At 52.7% G+C, this 20461-nt stretch overlaps 7 protein-coding genes across 7 annotated transcripts; 3 read left to right on the top strand and 4 right to left on the bottom strand.

Annotated features, from left to right (window-relative positions):
• Nucleotides 1–520: 520 nt before the first annotated feature.
• Nucleotides 521–3506, bottom strand: BDW47DRAFT_126349 (DEAD/DEAH box helicase; the record flags this gene model as incomplete). Its single annotated transcript, XM_024816542.1, has 2 exons — nt 521–3161; nt 3235–3506. 2 exons carry the CDS (start codon nt 3504–3506, stop codon nt 521–523), a joined length of 2913 nt encoding a protein of 970 aa, XP_024671432.1.
• A 415-nt stretch (nt 3507–3921) lies between these two features.
• On the bottom strand, nt 3922–5816 carry BDW47DRAFT_37887 (putative choline transport protein). The gene is made up of 2 exons (XM_024818856.1): nt 5276–5816; nt 3922–5214 (listed from the first exon to the last, which is right to left on the bottom strand). The coding sequence occupies exons 1-2, from the start codon at nt 5592–5594 to the stop codon at nt 3965–3967; spliced, it is 1569 nt and encodes a 522-aa protein (XP_024671431.1). The 5' UTR covers nt 5595–5816; the 3' UTR covers nt 3922–3964.
• Nucleotides 5817–8246: 2430 nt separating this feature from the next.
• Nucleotides 8247–9890, top strand: BDW47DRAFT_37863 (uncharacterized protein). Its single transcript, XM_024818855.1, has 4 exons — nt 8247–8596; nt 8652–8933; nt 8986–9119; nt 9170–9890. Exons 1-4 carry the CDS (start codon nt 8505–8507, stop codon nt 9823–9825), a joined length of 1164 nt encoding a protein of 387 aa, XP_024671430.1. The 5' UTR covers nt 8247–8504; the 3' UTR covers nt 9826–9890.
• A 2602-nt stretch (nt 9891–12492) lies between these two features.
• On the top strand, nt 12493–14490 carry BDW47DRAFT_37845 (SDR family oxidoreductase/polysaccharide deacetylase family protein). Its single transcript, XM_024818854.1, has 4 exons — nt 12493–12752; nt 12821–13513; nt 13568–13945; nt 13996–14490. Exons 1-4 carry the CDS (start codon nt 12656–12658, stop codon nt 14436–14438), a joined length of 1611 nt encoding a protein of 536 aa, XP_024671429.1. The 5' UTR covers nt 12493–12655; the 3' UTR covers nt 14439–14490.
• A 51-nt stretch (nt 14491–14541) lies between these two features.
• Nucleotides 14542–15390, bottom strand: BDW47DRAFT_126345 (S-adenosyl-L-methionine-dependent methyltransferase; the record flags this gene model as incomplete). Its single annotated transcript, XM_024816541.1, has 1 exon — nt 14542–15390. One exon carries the CDS (start codon nt 15388–15390, stop codon nt 14542–14544), a length of 849 nt encoding a protein of 282 aa, XP_024671428.1.
• Nucleotides 15391–16710: 1320 nt separating this feature from the next.
• On the top strand, nt 16711–18607 carry BDW47DRAFT_37837 (uncharacterized protein). The gene is made up of 3 exons (XM_024818853.1): nt 16711–16768; nt 16816–18066; nt 18137–18607. Exons 2-3 carry the CDS (start codon nt 17101–17103, stop codon nt 18278–18280), a joined length of 1110 nt encoding a protein of 369 aa, XP_024671427.1. The 5' UTR covers nt 16711–16768; nt 16816–17100; the 3' UTR covers nt 18281–18607.
• A 30-nt stretch (nt 18608–18637) lies between these two features.
• BDW47DRAFT_107003 (autophagy-related protein 27) lies at nt 18638–20344 on the bottom strand. The gene is made up of 3 exons (XM_024812901.1): nt 19852–20344; nt 19278–19779; nt 18638–19166 (listed from the first exon to the last, which is right to left on the bottom strand). The coding sequence occupies exons 1-3, from the start codon at nt 20096–20098 to the stop codon at nt 18971–18973; spliced, it is 945 nt and encodes a 314-aa protein (XP_024671426.1). The 5' UTR covers nt 20099–20344; the 3' UTR covers nt 18638–18970.
• Between the last annotated feature and the right edge of the window lie 117 nt (nt 20345–20461).

Here is a 20461-nt window from a genome sequence, read left to right as displayed (position 1 = left end):
CCATTTCCACTGAGTCTGGACTACTATCCTATCTTATGTTGATATTGATGTTATGTTATGTCATGTGATGTTTCTATGTGTATACGTGTACGACTACTTACTGTTTCATGTTCCGATGAAATGAATGGACGAAATCAATAATTTCGCTCGATCAATCCGTGTTGGCGGTGGGTTCTTTGTAGTTTCGCATGATAGTACTTAGCTGCTTACCTGCCTGCGCAGTAATTTATGATCTGTACTCAGGCATTATTCACAGTATATCAAAATGACTAGTTATATTATCCATCAATTTGTCATATCTAGTCATTTACACACAGACAGTATCTTTGTATGTGGGAATGCTGTATGTATGCTATATGTACGCAAATCATCCAGTCTAAATAGATATATGTATGTATACCTGACACAAAATTATATGATGATCATCCTAACGCACGTAGAGAAGACACAATCACCAGACCAGCCGTAGTAGCAACAACAACACCAGTACCCATAGGAAAGACGAAGGAAAGGAAAGCCATCACGCATCAGCCTTCGTCTCCCCCGCACTAGTCTTCTTAAAAATGTACCCCACGCGATTATCTTCATCCCGCAACACAGACAGAAGCACATCATCATCAATACTCTGCTGGATACTCTCTCCTTCATCACCAGAGAGCAAGCAAGGGTCGATATGGGCGTACTGTGCGAGAGACTGGTGCATGTTTTGAAGCTGCTTTGAAGAGCGGCCTGGGCGGAGGTCGTCATCATCATCATCATCTTTTCTTTCATCCGCCCCATCTTCTGTTTCTTCGTTGTCGCTGGAAGAAGATATTGTTGTTATTTGGCGAGAACGGCGCCCGCGCTGTCGGGATCGGATCTGTTTTTCCTGCTGGGCCATGTCTACCTGGGATGCTTTGATGAGGGTGGGGAGGTCGGGGAAGTCCTCTTCTTCTTCGTCGTCGTCGTCTTTCTTATCGTCTGATAAGGGATGATCGCTAGGCGGGAGGCCAACACGGCCGCTGCCGTTGCACTCACACCCGAGGAGTTCGTGAGTCTGACACCGGCTTTCCTGATCCAGTCGGAATAGATCCTTCAGCTCGTTATGGGAGAATTGCGCTGCAGTGTTCTTCTTCTCCATGACGCTGTCTGCAAGACCCAGCTTGGTGACCTGACGCTGCCAGATTTTCTCTTCGAGGCTGCCTTTGAGTAGGATACGGTAGATGCGGCAGTGGCGCTTTTGGCCGTCGCGATGGATGCGCGCCATGGCCTGGATGTCGGTCGCTGGGTTCCAGTCAACGTCGAAGAGGACGAGGCGGCTGGCGCCGATCAGGTTCAGACCTGTGCCGCCTGCTTTGGCGGAGAGGAGGAAAGCGAAGCAGAGGTCGGGCGGGTGGCGGTTGAAGTCCTCGACGAGGGATTGCCGCTTCTGGGCTGGGGTGGAGCCGTCGAGGCGCAGGAAGGGGAGGGAGAGGGCGGTGAGGAGAGTGGCGAGGAGGTTGAGGGTGGAGGTGTAGTTTGAGACGAGAACGACCTTCTCTGAGGTGGTGTTGCGTAGGTTGTAAAGAAACTGGTCTAGGACACGGATTTTGGCGCTGGCGGAGGGAGAGAAGTGGCGGAGGAGATTGGGGGGAAGGGAGGATAGGAGTGCGGAGATCGTCTCGCTGGGCTCCTCGGTTGCATTTTTGGGAGTCAGAAGGGACGGGCTGTTGCAGAGCTTCTTGAGAATCGTGATGAGCTGGAGAGCGTTCTCTGAGTTTCCAATGGCATACTGGAACACCGGAGACGCAAGCACATGCCGGTAGATGTTTGCTTGGGTTGACGTTGGTGTGCAGAACAAGACATATTCCGACTTCGGGGGAAGGTACTCCGCCAAAATCTCCGCTGTCCTGCGCAGCATGAACTTGGAGGTGAGTTCTCGCAGCTCTTCGTTCCTCGACTCGCCCTTTTCAATGTCCTTCCGGGTTGCCTCCGGCTGTCTGCTTCTCACAATGGGCCCCTCAAACTCCCGAACAAAGGCCTTGAAAGTCCCCAACACGCCGGGGTTGACCAGCTCAACGGCGGCGAAGAACTCCCTCAGATCATTCTGGATTGGCGTGCCGGAGAGAATGACCCGTTTGTTGGCATTCAGCGACTGGATCGCCATACCGCTCTTATTCTGCAGCGTTTTCAGCCGATGGCCTTCGTCGGCAATGATAATGTCGACCCCAGCGCCTCTGGTCAAGTTCTCCTGCAGCGTCCTCAACTTCTCATAGCCCACAATCATGACATTATATGCCTTTCCCATCGTGAAGTCCGTGATGCGTTTCCTGTTGTCATCGTACACAAAGACCCCTATCCGCTCGTTTCCGAGCCACTTCTTGAACTCTTTCCGCCAGTTGTTGATGAGCGTCACCGGGCAAACGATGAGCGCCTTCTTCACGACGGGCCCACTTTCATAGATAGGGTTCTGCTTGAGAAGGGTCCACAGCAACGCGATAGTCTGCAGGGTTTTCCCCAGCCCCATATCATCCGCCAAGATGGCCCCCTCGCCATTGAACGGCCGCAACCCCATCACACACTCGTAGAGGAACTGCACACCCTCCCGCTGATGCGGCCGCAAATGCTTGACGAGAATAGGATCCACCACGACATCAACAATCTGCTTCCCTTTGGGCGCAGACGCCGGCCGTTTCATAACCAAAGCGCCGGGCTGCTTCGGATCATGCCGCGGAATAGGCTCAGCAGTAGATGCCGTATTCTGCGCGAGCGACGCACCCTCCCAAAGCGGCCTTTTATAAGCACCCAATCTAGCCCCAGGCCTGCTCAACGACGCCGGATTCGGCACCGTAGCAATCCCACCAGCCCGCGGCATCTTCATCTCTCCCGGCCCCCTCTTCGCAGGAACACTCGCTGGCCCCTTTCCCACCAGAGACGTCGACGACGATAACGAGGGAGAGGCCCCCTCCTCCTTCCCCCCCAAAAACCTCTTCCCAGAAAGATACTCCTCCCTCGGAATCTCCTCATCGACCTCAACCTCCTTTCCCCCAATAGACAACATAACACCCTGCTCGAGCCGAGCCCCAATCATCGCCCTTCCCATCTCCTTCCCAGAAACGTCCTGCAAATAAACATATCCATCGCGCGCAGAAAGCACACCGTCCCCATCCCACGTCTTATTCTTCTTCGTCGTCGGTTTGCGCCTGTTGTGTCCCCAGCGCGTCAGCCGCAATGCCACGCTTGCATCGGATACAAAAGAACGACAGATAAACTTACCACAACGCATTAAAATACCTTTCATCCGTCAAATCCACGGAGTTGTCCTTGACCTTGTCCTTCACCGGGTGGTCGTGGTGATGCTCACGCACATTCCGCACCTGCACTAACGGCTTCCTGCTCGTTTCGGTGGTAGGTCGCTTGTGCTCGTCGCTCAGACGCGGTTTCTTCGATGGGGGAGGGGCGGGATCCGCTGGTCCGTCTGCTGTGTCTGTCGTGGATGGGACTGTGGGCTTCCTCATCAGAGGAGGTTTGAAGGGTTTGAAGACCATCGTGATGATGGTGGATTAGGTCGTGGAGGTATCTGCATCTTCATTGATGGATTGGGGCTGGACGGATCGGGCAAGATGAGGACGCGGTTGGGAACGCGTCCTCACGTGATTGTTATCGGGGCGATAAGGCGGGGGTGCCTTGAGTGAGTGGGTTCTGTTCTTGTTTAGCGGCGGTGGGGATAGATTACGGGTAGGATGTTGTATAGTGTATAGTATGATTGAAGAGGTGGGGAGCAAGTATGGATTAGTTATGTTAATTGTGTGTGAGTGTGAAACATGAAACACTAATGAGACACTCCAAGCGAGATATTTCAATGCTAAAACTTCAAGGTTTTATGTAATTAGATATATACAAATCATGTGGATATCGTGACATGCTCAAAACATGGAAGAAAATTAAGACGACGGTCGAAAATCTATCAAGCACCACCAACTTTTTATCACAGCCCCCAAGACGCTTATTTAGCATCCGCGATTAGGACCTTGTCTGTCAGCGGGACGAATTTGGGTCCTTCGTAGGTTCTCATGCGGATGAGCCACCACACGGTCACGAAGATGGTCAAGCCGCCGGTGATTAGACTCGTATAGTTCATGGTGGCGGCGTCGGTCGGCAGGGCGTAGGGGAAGCAGAAGATGACCACAAAGGCCAGAATGTAAATGCAGCTCAGGATGTTGACGGCGAAGCCCAAGCGGCCCATCCAGAAGTGACCCGGGACGAAGGACGAGCGGCGGGTGAGGATGTGTGGGAAGATGGCGGTGAAGTAGGACAGACTGGAGAGCTGGACGAAGGCGCCGACGAAGGCGTTAAAGGCGGTCTCCGATCCGACGTAGATGCAGGCCAGGATGGTGACGATCACACCGCAGACGACGGTGGCGTTGAAGGGGTTGTGCATGCGGCTGTTGATGCGGCCGAGCCAGCGGGAGCCCGGGGTGGCGCGGTCGCGGGAGATGGTCCAGAGGGTGCGGCCGGCGGTGATGTAGCAGCCGGCGCAGGTGATGACGGTCGGGATGAAGGTGACAATCAAGAGCCCGAGGGCACCGCCACGAGAGCCGGTGGCCTGGCGGTAAATCTCTGCCAGGGGAAAGCCGTAGACGCTGTCGATGACGCTCGGCAGATCGCTGATCGCGTAGAAGATGGCCACCATGTACAGGATGCCGGTAATGAAGCCCGTGCTCATCTGAGCGAGGACAGCCTTGGGGATGTTGCGGCTCGGATGGGGGATCTCCTCGGCCAGATGCGTGGAGCAGTCGGGGGTGCCCACACTGTAAGCGCCGTTGAGCATGCCAGCGACGAAGACGAAACCCTGGCTCGAATATCCCGTCCCATTTTCCCAGGTGCGCCATACGTCCTTATCGGAGGCGTAGCCCGTACCGTTGACGTGGGGCATGACGGCGCAAACGACGATGGCGATGAACACACCGGCCAGGATGAAGAATCCACCCAGATTGCCGATATACGGGAGGATGCGGTTACAGAACAGCACGATACAGCAGCACATCCAGGTGCAGATGATGAAGCTGACGAAGATGTGCCACTTCTCGGGCTCAAAGCCGGGATGCATCAGTGCATACATGGAGACGGTCTGCTGGCCCAGAATGGACGACATGGACGCGGCGCCCAAGATCCAAGCCAGACAGTTCCAGAACCCCGCGAAGAAACCACAGACCCGTCCCCATTTGCCGGCCGTGATGGAAGCCCAGTGGTAGACTGCGATCTAGTCAGCGACAACGAACTCCATGAAGCAAGCGCACACTTCAAACCGACATACCTCCACTTGACGAAGGCATCCCCGATGCAAGCTCGGCGATCGACGCAGCGACCAGCCAATAGCATATCGACACGGCGATGAACTCGTACATGACCCCGGATAGCCCTCCATTGCTCAATGCAGTCGTTATACTACCCCCTTGGGCAATCCATGTGTTTCCCGTGGTGACGGCGACGGCACAGATGCTGATCAGGCTGAAATTCCGCTCAACTTCTTGGCGATGGCCTGAGGCGTTGACCAATTCTGTCGACGACCGTGTCTCTGCGGACGTATCCGTCGCTGCCACCTTGGACTCCTCCATAGGATCCATCTCTAACATGGGGGAAGCGTTCAATCGAGAAGGACGTGGAACAATGACTAGAAATGTAGGAATGGGACAAAATGGACGAAATAGGCGTCAGGGATGTCAGAAGTGTAAGGAATGAGAGAATGAAAGAGAATGCAAAACCAGGAAACCAAGACCAAAGAATGGAACAGTAGCAAAGAGGGATGATTTCAACTGTGGTATGTTTACTAAAGATCGGCGGGGGAAAAAGAATGACAAGAAACTCAAAGATCAGAGAGCTCGTCCCACGACGACTTAGAAAGGTGGGCGAAAAGAGTATACAATTAAAAGAAGAGGAGGCTCGGACAAACCCCTCGATACGGACAGAACCTTGAATAAAAAGAGGAATCGGTAGAGAAATGCAAGGGTATTGAAAGAAGTACTTCGGACGGTGTTGCCAGTGCGAGACACTAAAGCATGGTGTACTCCGCTAAAAGGTCAGAAATGAATGGATCCATGTCTCTCAGTGGCGATCAATACAACCTCCGTTTCCCTTGAACCTCTTATCTTACTAGTAGATACCACTGTGGAGACGGAGAAATCCATCAACCACATCCAATCAATACCAGGGTTCCTCTCTCGTGGTGACCACAGACCATGACTGGTTGAAGGGCGGAGGAATGCGGAGAAGCGGGATTGTCGCCCTTTACCGGATGAGGGAGCTTCAACAGATGGCTCGGGGGTCTTTGGGTTAATCCCTGCATCTCGGTTTCTACCCAATGACATAAAATCATGACCGTGTGCCTGTGTGTATGAAAATGAGATGGAAAAAGTGTTACCTCAATGGGCTAACCCTAATGGTCATGATGCCATTGTTACCACGACAATGCGACCCTTCAAAAACCTCATGTGGAACGAGCCCTGATACCCCTGTCAGTGGCGTTGTTAGCCATGGCTGGTGGTGTTGCCACCATCGCCCCTGAAGTCTGGGCTTTCTGGTACAAGATCAACCTTATCTTAAATCTCCTTCCATCCAGGGTTAAACCCATCTTGAATCTTTCCATCGGAGAGTATTCAATGGACATTCAATGGGGCGTTTAATAGACGGACAGCTCTAGACTTGTCGCCCACTGTGGCCATTGTGTGCTTTCAGCTGAGAAGCCTCGACCATGTCTTGGACCTGACTCGTGCTAGAAGTGGAATTCCTGAGTCGGTAGATGGCCGGTTCGTTCATCCGAAAGTCAAAGACCCGCGCACTATAGGCCGACTGGACGAGAGGCCTCGACAGCAGAGTGATCATAGCCACTCTCGAGGTACGATCGGGGGACGCGAGATCACAAAGGCAACAAGTCCCGATCGGACCTCATGGATGACTGGTACATGGCTGACATTGTCATGCCACTAGCCCTGACCAAAAGCTTAGTTGAGGGAAAATATTTCCCCTGCATCTAACCTTGTCTTGGACACCAGGAGATGACTTCTAGAACGGGAAGGTGCTATAAATATCGATCATATTGTCGCAATATACAAAAATACATTGAAGGCCCGGTGTGGTCCACCTGTCTGCAGTAGCGCACCTCACATTGATCAATTATTCGGGAAGATCTCTTGCGAACGTGGTGATCTGGTAGAGGCATGACTAAGACCTGGATCTGGTTGGGGAGGAAAATTGCAACCTCCAGGGACAGAGAGTTTGCTGAGAGTGTGTGGGAGTCTAGCGCACAATGCGATTGTCAAGCACAACCGAAGACTATCCGAGAGGCATGGGTATTGATTAAATCAAAAGTTAAAAGGCCACCCAAGCCATCGGATCAGCCTGCAGGGTTGAGGGTTCGGTTGCAGTCCGTCATCGAGCACGATGTGACCTTTTGGACCCACTCGGTGGTCCCGATCGATCAGGCAAATCATTCGCCCTGTCAAGTCCGCGCCTCAGCCGTACTGAATACCGATGTTTTACAATACCACTAGTACTGTATACGTAACTTATCCAGTCAGGCCGGTTAAAGGATCTATGGATTGAGGCGGGGGCCATTGGAAGTGTGACAGCTGCAGCTGTACCCTCGCGTGGCAGTAACAGGAGAGAAAACAGAAAAGATCAGCTGTGGGAGGGAAGGAAAATGCAGACGATCTCCAGGGGAAGCACGGCAGAGAAGGATGACCATGGAACCATCCTTTACTCGGCCAGTTGGGGGAGTGTACACCATGGGTAAAGACCGGTGTTTTGAGTTGGGGGAGAAAACCACCGAGATTGATGAGGATAAATGAATGGATTAATTAAAAAAAAAAAAAAGGGACAAAAGAGGGAATTTCTGTATAAATGAAAAAATTCAAAACAAAAGGAGAGAAAGAGAATAAATGGAGAGGATGGTGATCAGCAGTGGATAATCCATACCAAACATCATGCAATGAGAAAAACACCATAGATGAACCGATCCCCACTTTGTCCAGGTTCAAATCCCGCACGTGGTGTATGATTTGCGCCCGATAGATCTCGCCTCTGGCCACCTGTACTAGTAGGTATAGTACCTAAGGTATGTAGTAGATACCTTCAGGAGGGAACATCCCTGTTATGAAGGGAGAGAGAGAAGTATAACCTAAACCAAATTACAGAAATCAATTGTATTTTGTATCAAGTATGAAGTACTCCGTACTGACAGGGAATCCTTCTCAAGTAAATGGTCCGCATAGACCCGCAACTCTTTCCCTCCTCGCCTATGGGCCTTGAGCTTGGAACCATGGAACCTTCCGCTGTTTGTGTATTTGGGATTGATTACCGCTTTTTTTCATGGCTTCCCCAGTTTGGCTCGCAATCCAATAGTCCTGCATCCTCATCCTCAGCTCAAGGCCCCAGTTTTCTCGGGGTGATGTGCGTGGCTCCTCTTAAACTCCTCGCCTCCCACTAGTCGTCTTCGGGCCCTTGCATACCTCCCTCTTTTCTTCTCGACGGATTGGTGTTTGGCCAAGATGTCGAGTCTCGGGTCAGAATTCGGGCAAGAGTTTGCCAAAGAAACATGGACGCTCTATGCGGTTGGGCTTCTGGGGGTTGTGATGCGATTGTAGGTGCTATCTGAATACTCATCACTTTCGTCCAGTATTGACCGTTCTTGACAGCATTGCACGGATACGACGGTTAGGCTTTCGGAACCTCCAGGCAGATGACTACCTGATGGTATCGGCGGTGATATGGTATACCATTCTCTGTGTTGCCTTGAATCAGGTTGCCTCCGGGGGAGGATCGAACCTGATGGAAGACGAAGACATTGAGAACTTGACGCCGGCCATACATGCAGAGCGAGAGAGTGGGAGTAAGTGGGTGTTCGTATCCGAGCACGCCTTTATACTGGCGGTCTGGTCAATGAAAGCCTGCATGCTGGTGATCTATGCCCGCATCACGTACGTTCCGTTCTTGTGCTGTTCGGTACGTAATTTGTCTGACAAACGATAGGAACGGGTTACAACAGCGCAGATGGGTCAACTATCTGGCCATCTACGTGGCTCTCGGGTTTGTCGCTGTCGAGCTATCTCTCTTCTTGATCTGTCGGCCTCTGACGAATTACTGGGCCGTGCCGACCCCGGACTGTCAGTCCAACCCAGCCCTCCCCATATCAACTAGAAGCTAACAGCGCCAGACCAATGCTCCTCCTACCAATACTACGAAATCGTCCAAGGATGCATCTCCATCTCCGCCGACATCTTCATGCTCCTCATCGGCATCCCCCTCCTCGCCCAAGTCCGCGTACAGCTCAAGCAGAAGCTCATCCTCATAATCCTCTTCGGCATGGGCATCTTCGTCATCGTCGCCGCCATCCTCAACAAAGTCTACTGCCTAGTCCCCTCCCTCATCTCCTACGTCTACATGAACTGGTACTTCCGCGAAGCAACCGTCGCCATCCTCGTCACCAACCTGCCACTCATCTGGTCGCTGCTCCGTGACGTCTTCCCCGTCCTCAAGAGCTGGACGGGCGGCTCCAAGCGCACCACCAAGGACTGGTACCGCTTCGGCAACAACAGCAAGGCCACCTCCGCCTACCGCCCTTACGGACCGCCCAGTCAGTTCCGGTCCGGCGACGTCAGCATGAACACCTACAACCGCAGCATGGTCACCTCGCAGAAGCCCGTCTCAGACCTTACCAGCTACTCTAATAGTGACGAGCGGTTGCCTAGCGAGGATGGCTCTGAACGTGCGCTCCGTATCCGCCAGGATGTGACTGTCACGGTGGAACGGGAGATTCGGCCGCCTGATTATTTTGAACATGGTGGTAACGTCCGTCAACCGGAGCCGTAATTTACTTAATTTTTGTTTATAGAGTCTTGAGTTTATAAAATGATACCTATGCGCGTTACTAGACGAAACCCGGTCTGACGATGTACTCAGTATCTTATCGCATCTTATCATCCGATAAGATCATCCACCACTACACTGGAAGGACAACAATCTCCCCCTCGAAACCACCCATGTATATACACAGCAACCTACCTACAGCCCTAGCCATACCCAAACAAAGGGATACTATATACACAACAACCCAAACATCAAACACAGCCCGCACCATAACACCGGCGCCCAACACCCCCCCCGACCACCGACCACTGACCACCGGCACCGACCCCAAACCCGATCGGCGCGCAAAAGTGGGTACCTCGCAGAGCAGAACCAAACCAGCCCACCAAACCAACCAGAACCCGAAGCCAGTGAACCGTGGTTCTGGATTTTTATCTTTCCTTCCATTCCTCTTCTTTTTACTACTTGGGACTAAGGCCGGTGACAGGGGGAATGGATTTTCACTCGGGGTGTAACCCACCCGTACTGGATAGATTACTGTGTGTGTAGATCACGGGGTTGATGTTTGATGTTGATGGTTCTATGGGGGGGGGTGTTGGAGGTGCATTGTGTGTTATTTATCTACCTTAGTACCTGGGGTTTTGTAACTAATCAACTAACTAACTAGCTAACTTTTGTGTATAGGTTCAGTGGCTGAGTTAACACAGGTGTATAAGGAAAGTACCTACGCAACCTTAAACCTGGACACAAAGTCAAAGCCAAAGTCAAAGGATGCCGGCTGAGCAGTGCGCCCAACTGTGGATCTCACGATCGAAGGCCGTTATCGGTTCTTACTTACATACTTACATACTTACCATACATACAGCATATGGTATTGTTATCTGATCTGTTATTTCTCCATTCTCCCCGCTGGTTTACTCCGCTGGTTATACTTCGCTGGTTAACCGAGCGTTCACTTCTCTGGTAGGTAATACTTAGGTATCCATCGTTTACCGTGGATTGTAAGTCTGCCTTGAGTTTGCCCTGTGGGGTATTACCTGATATTTACCTTAGTCTTCTTAGTTGTTGGTGACGACAATCATCTACCGAGTGAATAGCTATATTACCTGAATTGACTCAATGTTGACTTTACAAACCCAACCTTATCAGTTCTTGAATTATACTTACTACCTTGGGTATGTTATGGATCTAATTCAGCAGGCTCACACATACCTCTTCCTGTTTACCACAGTGCATTAACATTCCATCCAAGCTCTTATCTCAAAGATACTAGATACCAGGTATACCCTAATACTCCAACTCGTACTGTAATCAGCCCCTATACAGAACCCAATCCCATGGATCATCCAGCTCGAGACCCACCACTGGCCACCAGTCGGGCAACGATCACGACCGCAGTCCACGGATCCAGAGACGCAGATCGTCTGGTCCGTTATTTCCGTGGGAGACGTACACTCGGGGAGTGGATGGATGGACGGGACGGGATAAGTACCGCTACCCGACCGATGTCGGTTCATTCTGGCTCTGCATTGTGTGCTGCCTGTATGGTATGGGATGGTTGAAATATACAAGAGAGTGTAGGAATAAATCGCTAGTCGGAGTTAGTTGATTAGCGCTTGAGTAGGTATAGTGAAGGAGTACCGCACTACTTCCTAGGTACTCCTACTTCCATCCGATATGAATCCTGCAGGCTGGAGCCGAGACTGGACCGAAGGATGCAAAAAAGCCGTGAGAACCTTGGGGGCCGACCTGACTTGACCTGGTCTGACAAGGTGGATCTCTGTCTTTCGTTCTCCCCTCCGTACATCCTTCGTGGTAGTCCGTATTCTGTTCTCTGTCTGAGCCTAGCGTATCCATTAGGTAGGTAAGTAGCAAATGGTTTGGTCAATCAATGATCGACAATCATGAATCCACGTGGTGCCGCTCTTAAGTACTGTAGGTGAGTAGTGAGTAGTGACCTATATTACTCTCTGCTATACATTCTCTCAATAAAGATACTAAAGCATGAACCGCGTCGATCACCGTTGTATCACTGACACCGACTCTTCACCTCTAAACCAAGGTAAATAGATATTAACTAGATAGGAAATTACAGCGGTAAACTACCAACGTCCTCCCACAAAGTCTTAAGCCCCGTCTGCCACAAACCCGTCAAAAGTGAAACCTCACCAATGGAACGGGGCCGTCTTGTCTATATTGGCAAATGGATATCTCTCCTCTGGGTACTCCGTACTATTGAAACCTAGGCATGACACGACTGCACCCCAATTCAACCATTGAGTTCCTGTCTTTTCCGCCATTGTTGTTTTTCTCCATAAGAATATTATTATAACTGTTTATTTATTGCTATGAATATATCGATAGTGGTGATTATCAAGGCGTGCATTAGCAGGAGCTTAAACACAACACCCTGGTTACACCCCAGTCCCATCCCACATGAAGGATTTATACCTAGTCCGATGACTCCGTCTTCAAAAATTTTTTCTGAAACAACCAAAACGGTATAGACGTTTCAGGCGTGAAATTTACAACTGGAATGACAAGACGGCGAGGAATGCAGCTAACGGGCTAGTCACCCCGTGATCTGGCCGCCTTCTTTCTGTATGGTGACGAGTCAAGTCGAGGCAACTACCTAAGGCAACTAACTTCTGAGTTCTGACCGCTGGAGTTGTCTTACACTCTACCTTGTTACTAGGGATCTGCCGACGACAACACTAACTAACAACTACTAAGCACAGACTCGCTCGCGCCCTGCTTGATAGTTAGGTTTCTTGAGGCCCGGCTGTCTATCTTCCCCAGATATTGTATTGTTCCCAGAAAGACCCCACGTATAATGTCGCATCCCTCGTTTCTGGGCCTGGAGGATCTGCATGTCTTTGTGACTGAGGCCGCCAGTCCCGTGGGCAATCGGGCAGTCCAAGAATTTCTCCGTTAGTCTTTTCCACTATGTCCTATTTTATTTTAGTTTCTTTTTTCTTTGTTACTGATCTACGTTCAGACCACGGCTGCAAGGTCTCGGCTTTTGATTCCAACCGGCCAGATCCCAACCAGCCAAACACACCCACAGAAACATACGCACGTCTGAACATCCTGCAAGGCAACGGGTCAGACGAAGAGTCCGTTCGCTCTAGCATCGCACTGGCCGGCAAGCGCTTTGGTCCGATTAACATCCTACTCGTGAATGCGGGCTGCCCCGCTGCAAGGAGCCACTCTCCCATCTGGGACCTCCCCCTGGAGACATGGGAGGAGGTCCACCGAGTGACTGTGCGGGGGCCGTTTCTGGCCGTGAAGCATTTTCTGCGGGAGGCCCAGACGGCGCAGCGAAGTCTGGGCAAAGAGCTCGAGAATCTGGCGGTTGTTGTGGTTGGCGGTGATGCGGGGCTGGTGGGGAGCGTGAAGGACGATATCGTCCGGTTGAATGGCAATGCTCGGATCAATGCTGTTGGCCTGGATGAGCGGAATAGCGCACGGCCGGAGGATGTGGCCCGGACAGTGGTTTTCCTTGCTTCTCATCGCGCTGCGGGACATCTCTCGGGTCAGTGCCTGGGTGTCAACGGAGGGAACACCAATGCAGTCACGGGACCTCAGACGACTCAATCAATCCCCGCGGCGTTGTCGGCCCCCAAGCGGAATAAGATCCGAATTGCCGTGTCGATTGACCTGGATGCGGTCTCCGGCTGGCTGGGCACGGGTGAGTGATGTGATTCCACCCGGCTTGATAAAAGACACTAACACCTAGGTCAAGGTCACCACCCCGACAATGTTTTGGCAGACTATTCGTCCGGCTTTTTTGCCGCCCAAGTGGGCGTGCCTCGTCTACTGAAAATGCTGAAGAAGCTAGATCTGGCGGATCGCTGCACATGGTTCATCCCCGGTCACTCCGCGGAGAGTTTCCCAGCGGAGGTGAAACAGGTGGTCGACTCGGGATGTGAGATTGGGCTGCACGGGTATGCCCATGAAGGAGCGTACCAGATGACTCCCGAACAAGAACGGGATGTGCTCGTCCGCTGCATCAACCTCGCCACCAGACTGACGGGCAAGAAGCCGGTCGGGTACCGGGCGCCGCTGTATCAGCTGCGGGAGTCGACGCTGGACCTGCTGGAGGAGTATGGGTTCGAATATGGTAAGTCTCTCAGACATAGTGATGATTGCATTAATCTGACCAGCCGGTAGATGCCTCCCTCACAGACCACGACTGCCATCCGTTCTTCGCGCCGCGAAGACCCCCGCTCCCGACCATCGACTTCTCCAAGCCCGCGTCCTCGTGGATGAACCCCATCGAACCCACGACGGCGGACCGGCGTCCGCTGGTCTGCGTGCCCTGTAACTGGTACATGGAGGACATGACGCCGATGCAGTACCTGCCGCACACGCACAACTCACACGGGTACACGGACGTGCGGGTGGTCGAGAACCTCTGGCGGGACCGGTTCCTGTGGATCCGCGAGAACGAGGAGAACCCCGTGTTCCCAGTGCTGATGCACCCGGACACGAGCGGGATGGCGCATGTTATTGGGATGATGGAGCGACTGCTTGGGTGGCTGAAGGGATGGGGGGATGAGGTTGAGTTTTGCCAAACGGGGGAGATCGCGCGGTGGTACCGAGCCCAGCATTAGCATACGATCATAGCTCTGGCCATAACCATCATTCAAGCACTTTCTGCCATTGACCATGGAAAGGCGATCGAGCAAAGATGAAAGATTAAAAGTGTAAAGACCCCTACCTCCTAACCGCAACAACAAACAGCCTCGGAAACGGAAACAACACCGACCCCCCATCCCTCGCAACCGGATAAGCATCCTCCAACCTAGCCCTATACCTCTCCAAAAACGCCTCCCTCAGCTCCCCGTTCCCCAGCGGCTCCAAAAACGGGCGCAACCCCGTCCCACTCACCCACTCCACAATCTCGTCATGGTCCCGCAACACATGATAATACGTAGTCCGCCACACATCAACCTCCTTCCCACAAACGGGTTCCAAAAAATCACACACCTCCCGCGGGTCCTCAATCGCCTCTCTACTCCCATCTAACACCCCCGCTTCCCGCAACACTCCCTCCCACGGGGCCCCCTCCTCCCTCGCGACCTCCCTCATCAGCACATGCGACGGCTCCGCCAGGTTATCAGGGACCTGGTAAGCGAAGACTCCACCTGGGGGTTGAGACTCGAGCAAGGCGCGCACGAGCGGCAGACGACGCTTACGCTCCACCCAGTGGAGGACGGCGTTGGCGACGAAGAGGTCCGGTGCGGGGGTGGGGGGGTCGTAGGTGCGGAGATCGGCGAGGGCGAAGTGCACCGGGGGTGGGATGTTGGCGCTGCGGGCGCGGGCGAGCATGTCTGGGGAGGAGTCGAGGGCTGTGAGGTGCGCTGATGGGAAGTGCGAGCGGAGGACGGCGGTGGAGTTGCCCGGGCCGCAGCCTAGGTCGATTATGGTGGGTGTTTGTCTGGTGGAGGGGAGTTGGGGGATGCGGGAGAGGAGGTCGTGGACGGGGCGGGTGCGTTGGGAGTGGTATTTGAGGTATTGGGTGGGGTTCCACGTAGTGGAGGGGAGGGTAGGTTTGTGGGACATATTTATACTCCGTATATATGAGGGGTAGAGTAGAAGAAAGGAAGAGTAGAGGTAGTTGAGGAGTTGAAGACGCTGAAGTTGTTGATATAGATGGATCTGATGATGGTGATGGTGGTGATAATTAGTTATCAGCATAAGAGATGACTAATCCATGCAATAGCACGGTACTTATGTACCAGCATGCCTCATGTACCAGGCATGCACATCGATGCGCCTCCAGTCAAATCCCAAAGATCAACCAAATCTCACTGATCCCTCATTCTCTCCCCGATCTAATCCTTAGTTTCCTGCAAGGCGACATTTACCCCTCATCCTCCTCTTCGACCTTCTCGTATTTCTCAATCCCATCCTCTTCTCTGCTTTCTTTTTCCTCCTGTCCATCTCTCTCACTCGTCCATTTTTCACGTCATTCCCGCCCAAGCCGCCCTCCCTGACGTCACAAGGTGGAAACCCATCCGCCCCTCTTCTCTCTCCTTTGCACGCTTATTTGTTCTGACTTCATCGAGATGATGTCTAGGCTCTGGTGGATACGTCGCAAGGCGAGGGGTCTCCCTGCAGATCGCAATCCGAATTCTCCTCGTGCAGTTGACCTATCTGCTCCAAGCCTTGCGCATCGTTGTCTATAACGCCCGCTATTATTAAACCATTATCAGTATCATTCGAATAATCAGGCGAACAATTCCGGGCCCAACACCACTCGTCCTCCCCTACAAATCCCACGATGGATGGGAATGGTCGAATATCGCGCATTGGTGGCATGGTGGTTCCACGGGTGAAACAGCCTTCTCTCTCATCCACTTCCCTTCCTTGCTGGGATTTTTTTACGTTTTTCCCTTTTTTGCCTGGTTGAATTTTCCCGGTTTCTCGGTTTCTTTTTTGGGTGGACTTGGTGGTTTCTTTTTTTTTTATTTGAATTTTCATTTTTCAATATATAAGAACCGCCGTTGCCCCCGATCACTCCTCCCCCCGGTCGGACTTCGCCATCGCTCACCTCTCTGACTGGATCGATTCCCCTGACGATTCGGGTTTCCACCAGCTTTCCCATCCACTCTGCTTGGGAGGATTACTCTTCCTTGCGAGATACAGAACGGTCCTGCGGCAATTCCCGTCGGACCCACTGATCAGTCGCTGCGCCGGTGGTTAGACTCCCTGGTTGTTGGTGAACTGGTCGGCGGTATCTATATCTATATCTAGATATACGACCGCATACGTGATACCTCCGCTCTGCGCTGCACTGCATTGCTACTGCTGTTGCTCTACGTGCTATACTCGATATCCTGCTATACGTGATCTCTCAAATCCTACTCGACTCAACATGTCGTCCAAACCCATCTTCGTCGCTACTCACCCTCGCGCCTGTTCCACGGCGTTTGAACGTGCAAGTCTATACCTCCCATGTCCTTCGGGCGAATCTAACCGTCCTAGGTCTTCATGACTCGTCGGGATACCATCCAATGTATCCACGAGCCCTTCGGAGACGCCTTCTACTATGGTCCGGAAAGACTGGCCACTCGATTCGCCGATAACGAAGCCGCCCGTATCGAGAGTGGTTTCGCCGACTCGACGTTCAATACCGTGCTGCAGAGGATTGAGAATGAAGCTTCTGAGGTCCGACCCGACTCGTTTTGATTTCTTGCTTCTTTCCTTGGCCATTTCTTTTTTCAATCTGTCTGCCGAAGGATTGTGTCAAGACTCTCGCACCCCCTCAACATGCACTATGCATTCTATGGACTGTGGTCGGATCTCATGCACTCATTCCCCCAATCCCCGCAATCCCTTGACCAACCTGTTCATCTACCGTGCCAGACTTGCCTTGCCTGTTTATTCTCTTCCTGGCCAGTCACTTACCGATGGCAGGACAAGCGCATTTTCATCAAGGACATCCTGCACTACCTTCTTCCTCCCGACAGGCTCCCCGCCAGTATCGCCCCCTCATTGAACAGAATCAAACGCGGAGTCGGGACCGACCCGGTCGCCAACGGTGATGATTCCGCCGTGGGGACAGCAAACGGCGGCAGCTGTCCCAACGGCACCCCTGGGGCCGACGGCACCGACGCGGACCGGCGCAGTCAAGCCCCCACCGACAAATACACGAAGCCGCTCAAGATCGCGTCCAAGCAGCCCTACCCATACGGCACACCCGCCGAACCAGGCAACCCAACCATAATGCCCAAGGCCACGCTGGCGCAGTTCCACTTCGCGTTCCTGATCCGCGACCCGCACTTCAGCGTGCCGTCGTACTACCGCTGCACGATCCCGCCGCTCGACGACGTCACAGGGTTCTACTACTACGACCCGTCGGAGGCGGGCTACGACGAGCTGCGCCGCGTGTTCGACTTCCTGCGCGCAGAGGGCCAGATCGGCCCGCACGTCGCCACGCGCGAGGACTCCGCCGACGACATTGTGGACAATCGCCGCCGCGCGGTGGTCTCCAACGGAGTGGGCGGTGGCGGCCACGCAGGCGACGAGATCTGCGTCATCGACGCGGATGACCTGCTCGACAAGCCGGCGCCCATGATCGAGGCGTTCTGCCGCAGTGTCGGAGTGGAGTATGACCCGGACATGCTCCACTGGGACAGCCCTGAAGAGCATCACTACGTGGGTGAGAAGTTCGAGAAGTGGAGGGGCTTCCACAACGACGCGATCGAGTCTGGGGGCCTGCAAGCGCGGAAACATGTATGCCCATCCCTTCCATTACCCACCAGTGACATGTCAATCAAGAAGGGAAAATACTAACAGAAACCAGCCCCGCCCCGTCAAAACCGAAGAACAGTACGACCAGGAATGGACCGCCAAGTACGGCGCCGACGGAGCCGCGCTTATCCGCAAGACAGTCGACGCCAACATGGCCGACTACCTGTATCTGAAGCAGTTTGCGATGAAGGTCTAACCTCGTCAACTGAAGATACTCTACATATCTGCGATGACTGATGACTCTATGATGAATCGTTCTTGACTTGCTTTTGACTCGTTCTTGAATCTGTTTGAATCATTCTTGATCATTGTGAATGCGTTCTGTCTACCAGTTCTGTCTGTCTTATTTATTATCGTCTGGCTGGTACTATCTAGCTGGTTCAGACGTTACGAGTGATGACATGTTCGTTTTACTTACGTATCGTATGTCTTTGACGGTTGTTTTGGGCTATGGTTAGGAATGGGAGACTGTATCTATCTATCTATTGTTATTATCTATCTTTTATCTACTGCTCTTACCTAGTAACTTTCATCCACATAATAATATAATCGGGTCTAGAACAGGAAGATACCGGCTTCCTATCCACCTATATTCATGAAAAGGGAAAAAATATGGAGATTCTAACCAAATCTAAACACACCTCATGCATCAGATCCATAACTATATCACCACGAGTTAACCTATCCTCAACCACTACTTCCTCCCCTCCGCCCACTGAACTCAACTGAAGACGTACATAAGACCAAATGCAAAACATATATCATGAAAATAAACCTTGAACCTCGCGGACAAAAACCAACCGAAAAGAAAAGAAGAAGAAGAAGCAAAGCGTAAGAGAAATTCGAAGAAATTAAAGACAAGAGGAAAAGATATAAAGATGAAAAATCAAACAGCACTATAACCCCCCCTCGTCCCCGGTCCCTGCAACGTATTCACCACCCTCCGCAACCAATCCTGGAAGATATAAGGCACGTCGCGGATGGTGTCCGCGTGCGGGAGGAGGTCCCAGCCGCGGGCGCCGTAGCGGTTGTAGTTGAGCCAGGAGCCGAAGATGAGGTAGGCTGCTGTGCAGAGGAAGAAACTTTTTCTTTTGTTAGTATGTATATCGGGGTGTCTTTCCTTTCTCTCTCGAAAGATAGAAATAGGCAAGGGAAGAAAGATGGGGGGGGGGGGGGGGGGAAATGAGACATACATAACAAGCAACCAGGTGAAGAACCCCCAATGGCTAGAATTATCCGTGCGTTCCTCCAGCGAATGGTCGCAAGCGTAGCGCGTGCGCCAGTCGAGTCTCAACACATAGGCATCGTCGTCGTCCGACTGGCGGAAACTCTTGAACTGCAGACTGCTGCTGTTGTTGCTGTCGTCCCGCTTGGCGCTGCCGTCCGCGTCGACGTCTTCTATCGTTTCGATACCCTCTAGGCCCGTTCGCTCCGCGTCGCAGTAGAGGTCGATGATGGCGCGCGCGCCCTGCTTCTTCCCGGCGTCGTCTTTGACTTCGCCGCCGCCGAGTTTCAGGCGCAGGCCGGGGCCGTCTTGGTCGGGCTTGTTGTTGCTGTCATCGAGGCGGGTGATCTCGGTGTCTTTGGAGCCTTGGCCTACGGGATCGAGGCCGGCGATGGGGAGGGCGCGGAGGGGGGAACCGGGTTGTTCGGCGTCTTTGTTGTCGAGGGGGAGTTTGTATTCGAAGGCGCAGACTTGCACGGGGTTTCGTTAGTAAGTTCATTTGACAGGGTGGGCAGGGTTGACGGGGGGGGATGGGACAGTACTGTTTTTGGTGGTCCCGCACTTCAGGCCATCGCGGTTTGCGGCTCCCTTGAGGATGCCGCAGATGTTGATGGCGTAGGTTGTGTTGATGAGGGCGTCGCCTTGTTGCTCGGCGTGGTAGACCTCGTGGACGCCGCCGAGCGGACTCAGGTCATACTTGTATTCGCCGAGGACGACGTGACGGCAGTCGAAGGTGTAGGCCGTTGCGAGGGCGGAGAGGAGGGGTGCGAGGGCGAGCGGTATCCGCATGGTGTGTGTTTGTGGAGATTGATCGATGGATGAAGGGTTGGGGAACTGGATCGGAGGTGAGGTGTCGTTGGTGGCTGGTAACGGTAAAGAAGTGTCGGGGATGCGGTGGGGATTTCTCCGGGGTACGGCTGACCGGGGGGGTGTCGATCGACGATAGGACGTGGTCCACCAGCTGAAAGGAAGAACGACTGAGATATATGAATGGTAAAAGAGAGTCACTCTAGTGGTAAGTGAGTTGGAGATGAGAGAAAAGAAAGATGAGGTGTGGAGGCAGAACAGATGACGAGGGAGATGATGTCACTTGACCTGCGTATTGACAGACAGCTGATATTGAACCACCACGATATTATAGATTCGATCATA

Source organism: Aspergillus candidus (assembly GCF_002847045.1).
Source record: "Aspergillus candidus strain CBS 102.13 unplaced genomic scaffold BDW47scaffold_27, whole genome shotgun sequence".
Classification (NCBI taxonomy): Eukaryota; Fungi; Ascomycota; class Eurotiomycetes; order Eurotiales; family Aspergillaceae; genus Aspergillus; species Aspergillus candidus.
Note: the sequence above shows the minus strand (reverse complement) of the source record. Positions and strands in the feature narration are given on the sequence as shown.

Coding starts and splice junctions, on each gene's coding strand:
- BDW47DRAFT_107003 (XM_024812901.1), bottom strand. CDS start 20,098: ATGCGGATACCGCTCGCCCTCGCACCCCTCCTCTCCGCCCTCGCAACG. Junction 19,780..19,851: donor GTGCGGGACCACCAAAAACA/GTACTGTCCCAT, acceptor ACCCCGTGCAAG/TCTGCGCCTTCGAATACAAA. Junction 19,167..19,277: donor TTCACCTGGTTGCTTGTTAT/GTATGTCTCATT, acceptor CAAAAGAAAAAG/TTTCTTCCTCTGCACAGCAG.
- BDW47DRAFT_37863 (XM_024818855.1), top strand. CDS start 8,505: ATGTCGAGTCTCGGGTCAGAATTCGGGCAAGAGTTTGCCAAAGAAACA. Junction 8,597..8,651: donor CTGGGGGTTGTGATGCGATT/GTAGGTGCTATC, acceptor CGTTCTTGACAG/CATTGCACGGATACGACGGT. Junction 8,934..8,985: donor GTGATCTATGCCCGCATCAC/GTACGTTCCGTT, acceptor GACAAACGATAG/GAACGGGTTACAACAGCGCA.
- BDW47DRAFT_37845 (XM_024818854.1), top strand. CDS start 12,656: ATGTCGCATCCCTCGTTTCTGGGCCTGGAGGATCTGCATGTCTTTGTG. Junction 13,514..13,567: donor CTCCGGCTGGCTGGGCACGG/GTGAGTGATGTG, acceptor ACCTAGGTCAAG/GTCACCACCCCGACAATGTT. Junction 13,946..13,995: donor GGAGTATGGGTTCGAATATG/GTAAGTCTCTCA, acceptor ACCAGCCGGTAG/ATGCCTCCCTCACAGACCAC.
- BDW47DRAFT_37887 (XM_024818856.1), bottom strand. CDS start 5,594: ATGTTAGAGATGGATCCTATGGAGGAGTCCAAGGTGGCAGCGACGGAT. Junction 5,215..5,275: donor GATGCCTTCGTCAAGTGGAG/GTATGTCGGTTT, acceptor ACTAGATCGCAG/TCTACCACTGGGCTTCCATC.
- BDW47DRAFT_37837 (XM_024818853.1), top strand. CDS start 17,101: ATGCACTATGCATTCTATGGACTGTGGTCGGATCTCATGCACTCATTC. Junction 18,067..18,136: donor GCCTGCAAGCGCGGAAACAT/GTATGCCCATCC, acceptor AACAGAAACCAG/CCCCGCCCCGTCAAAACCGA.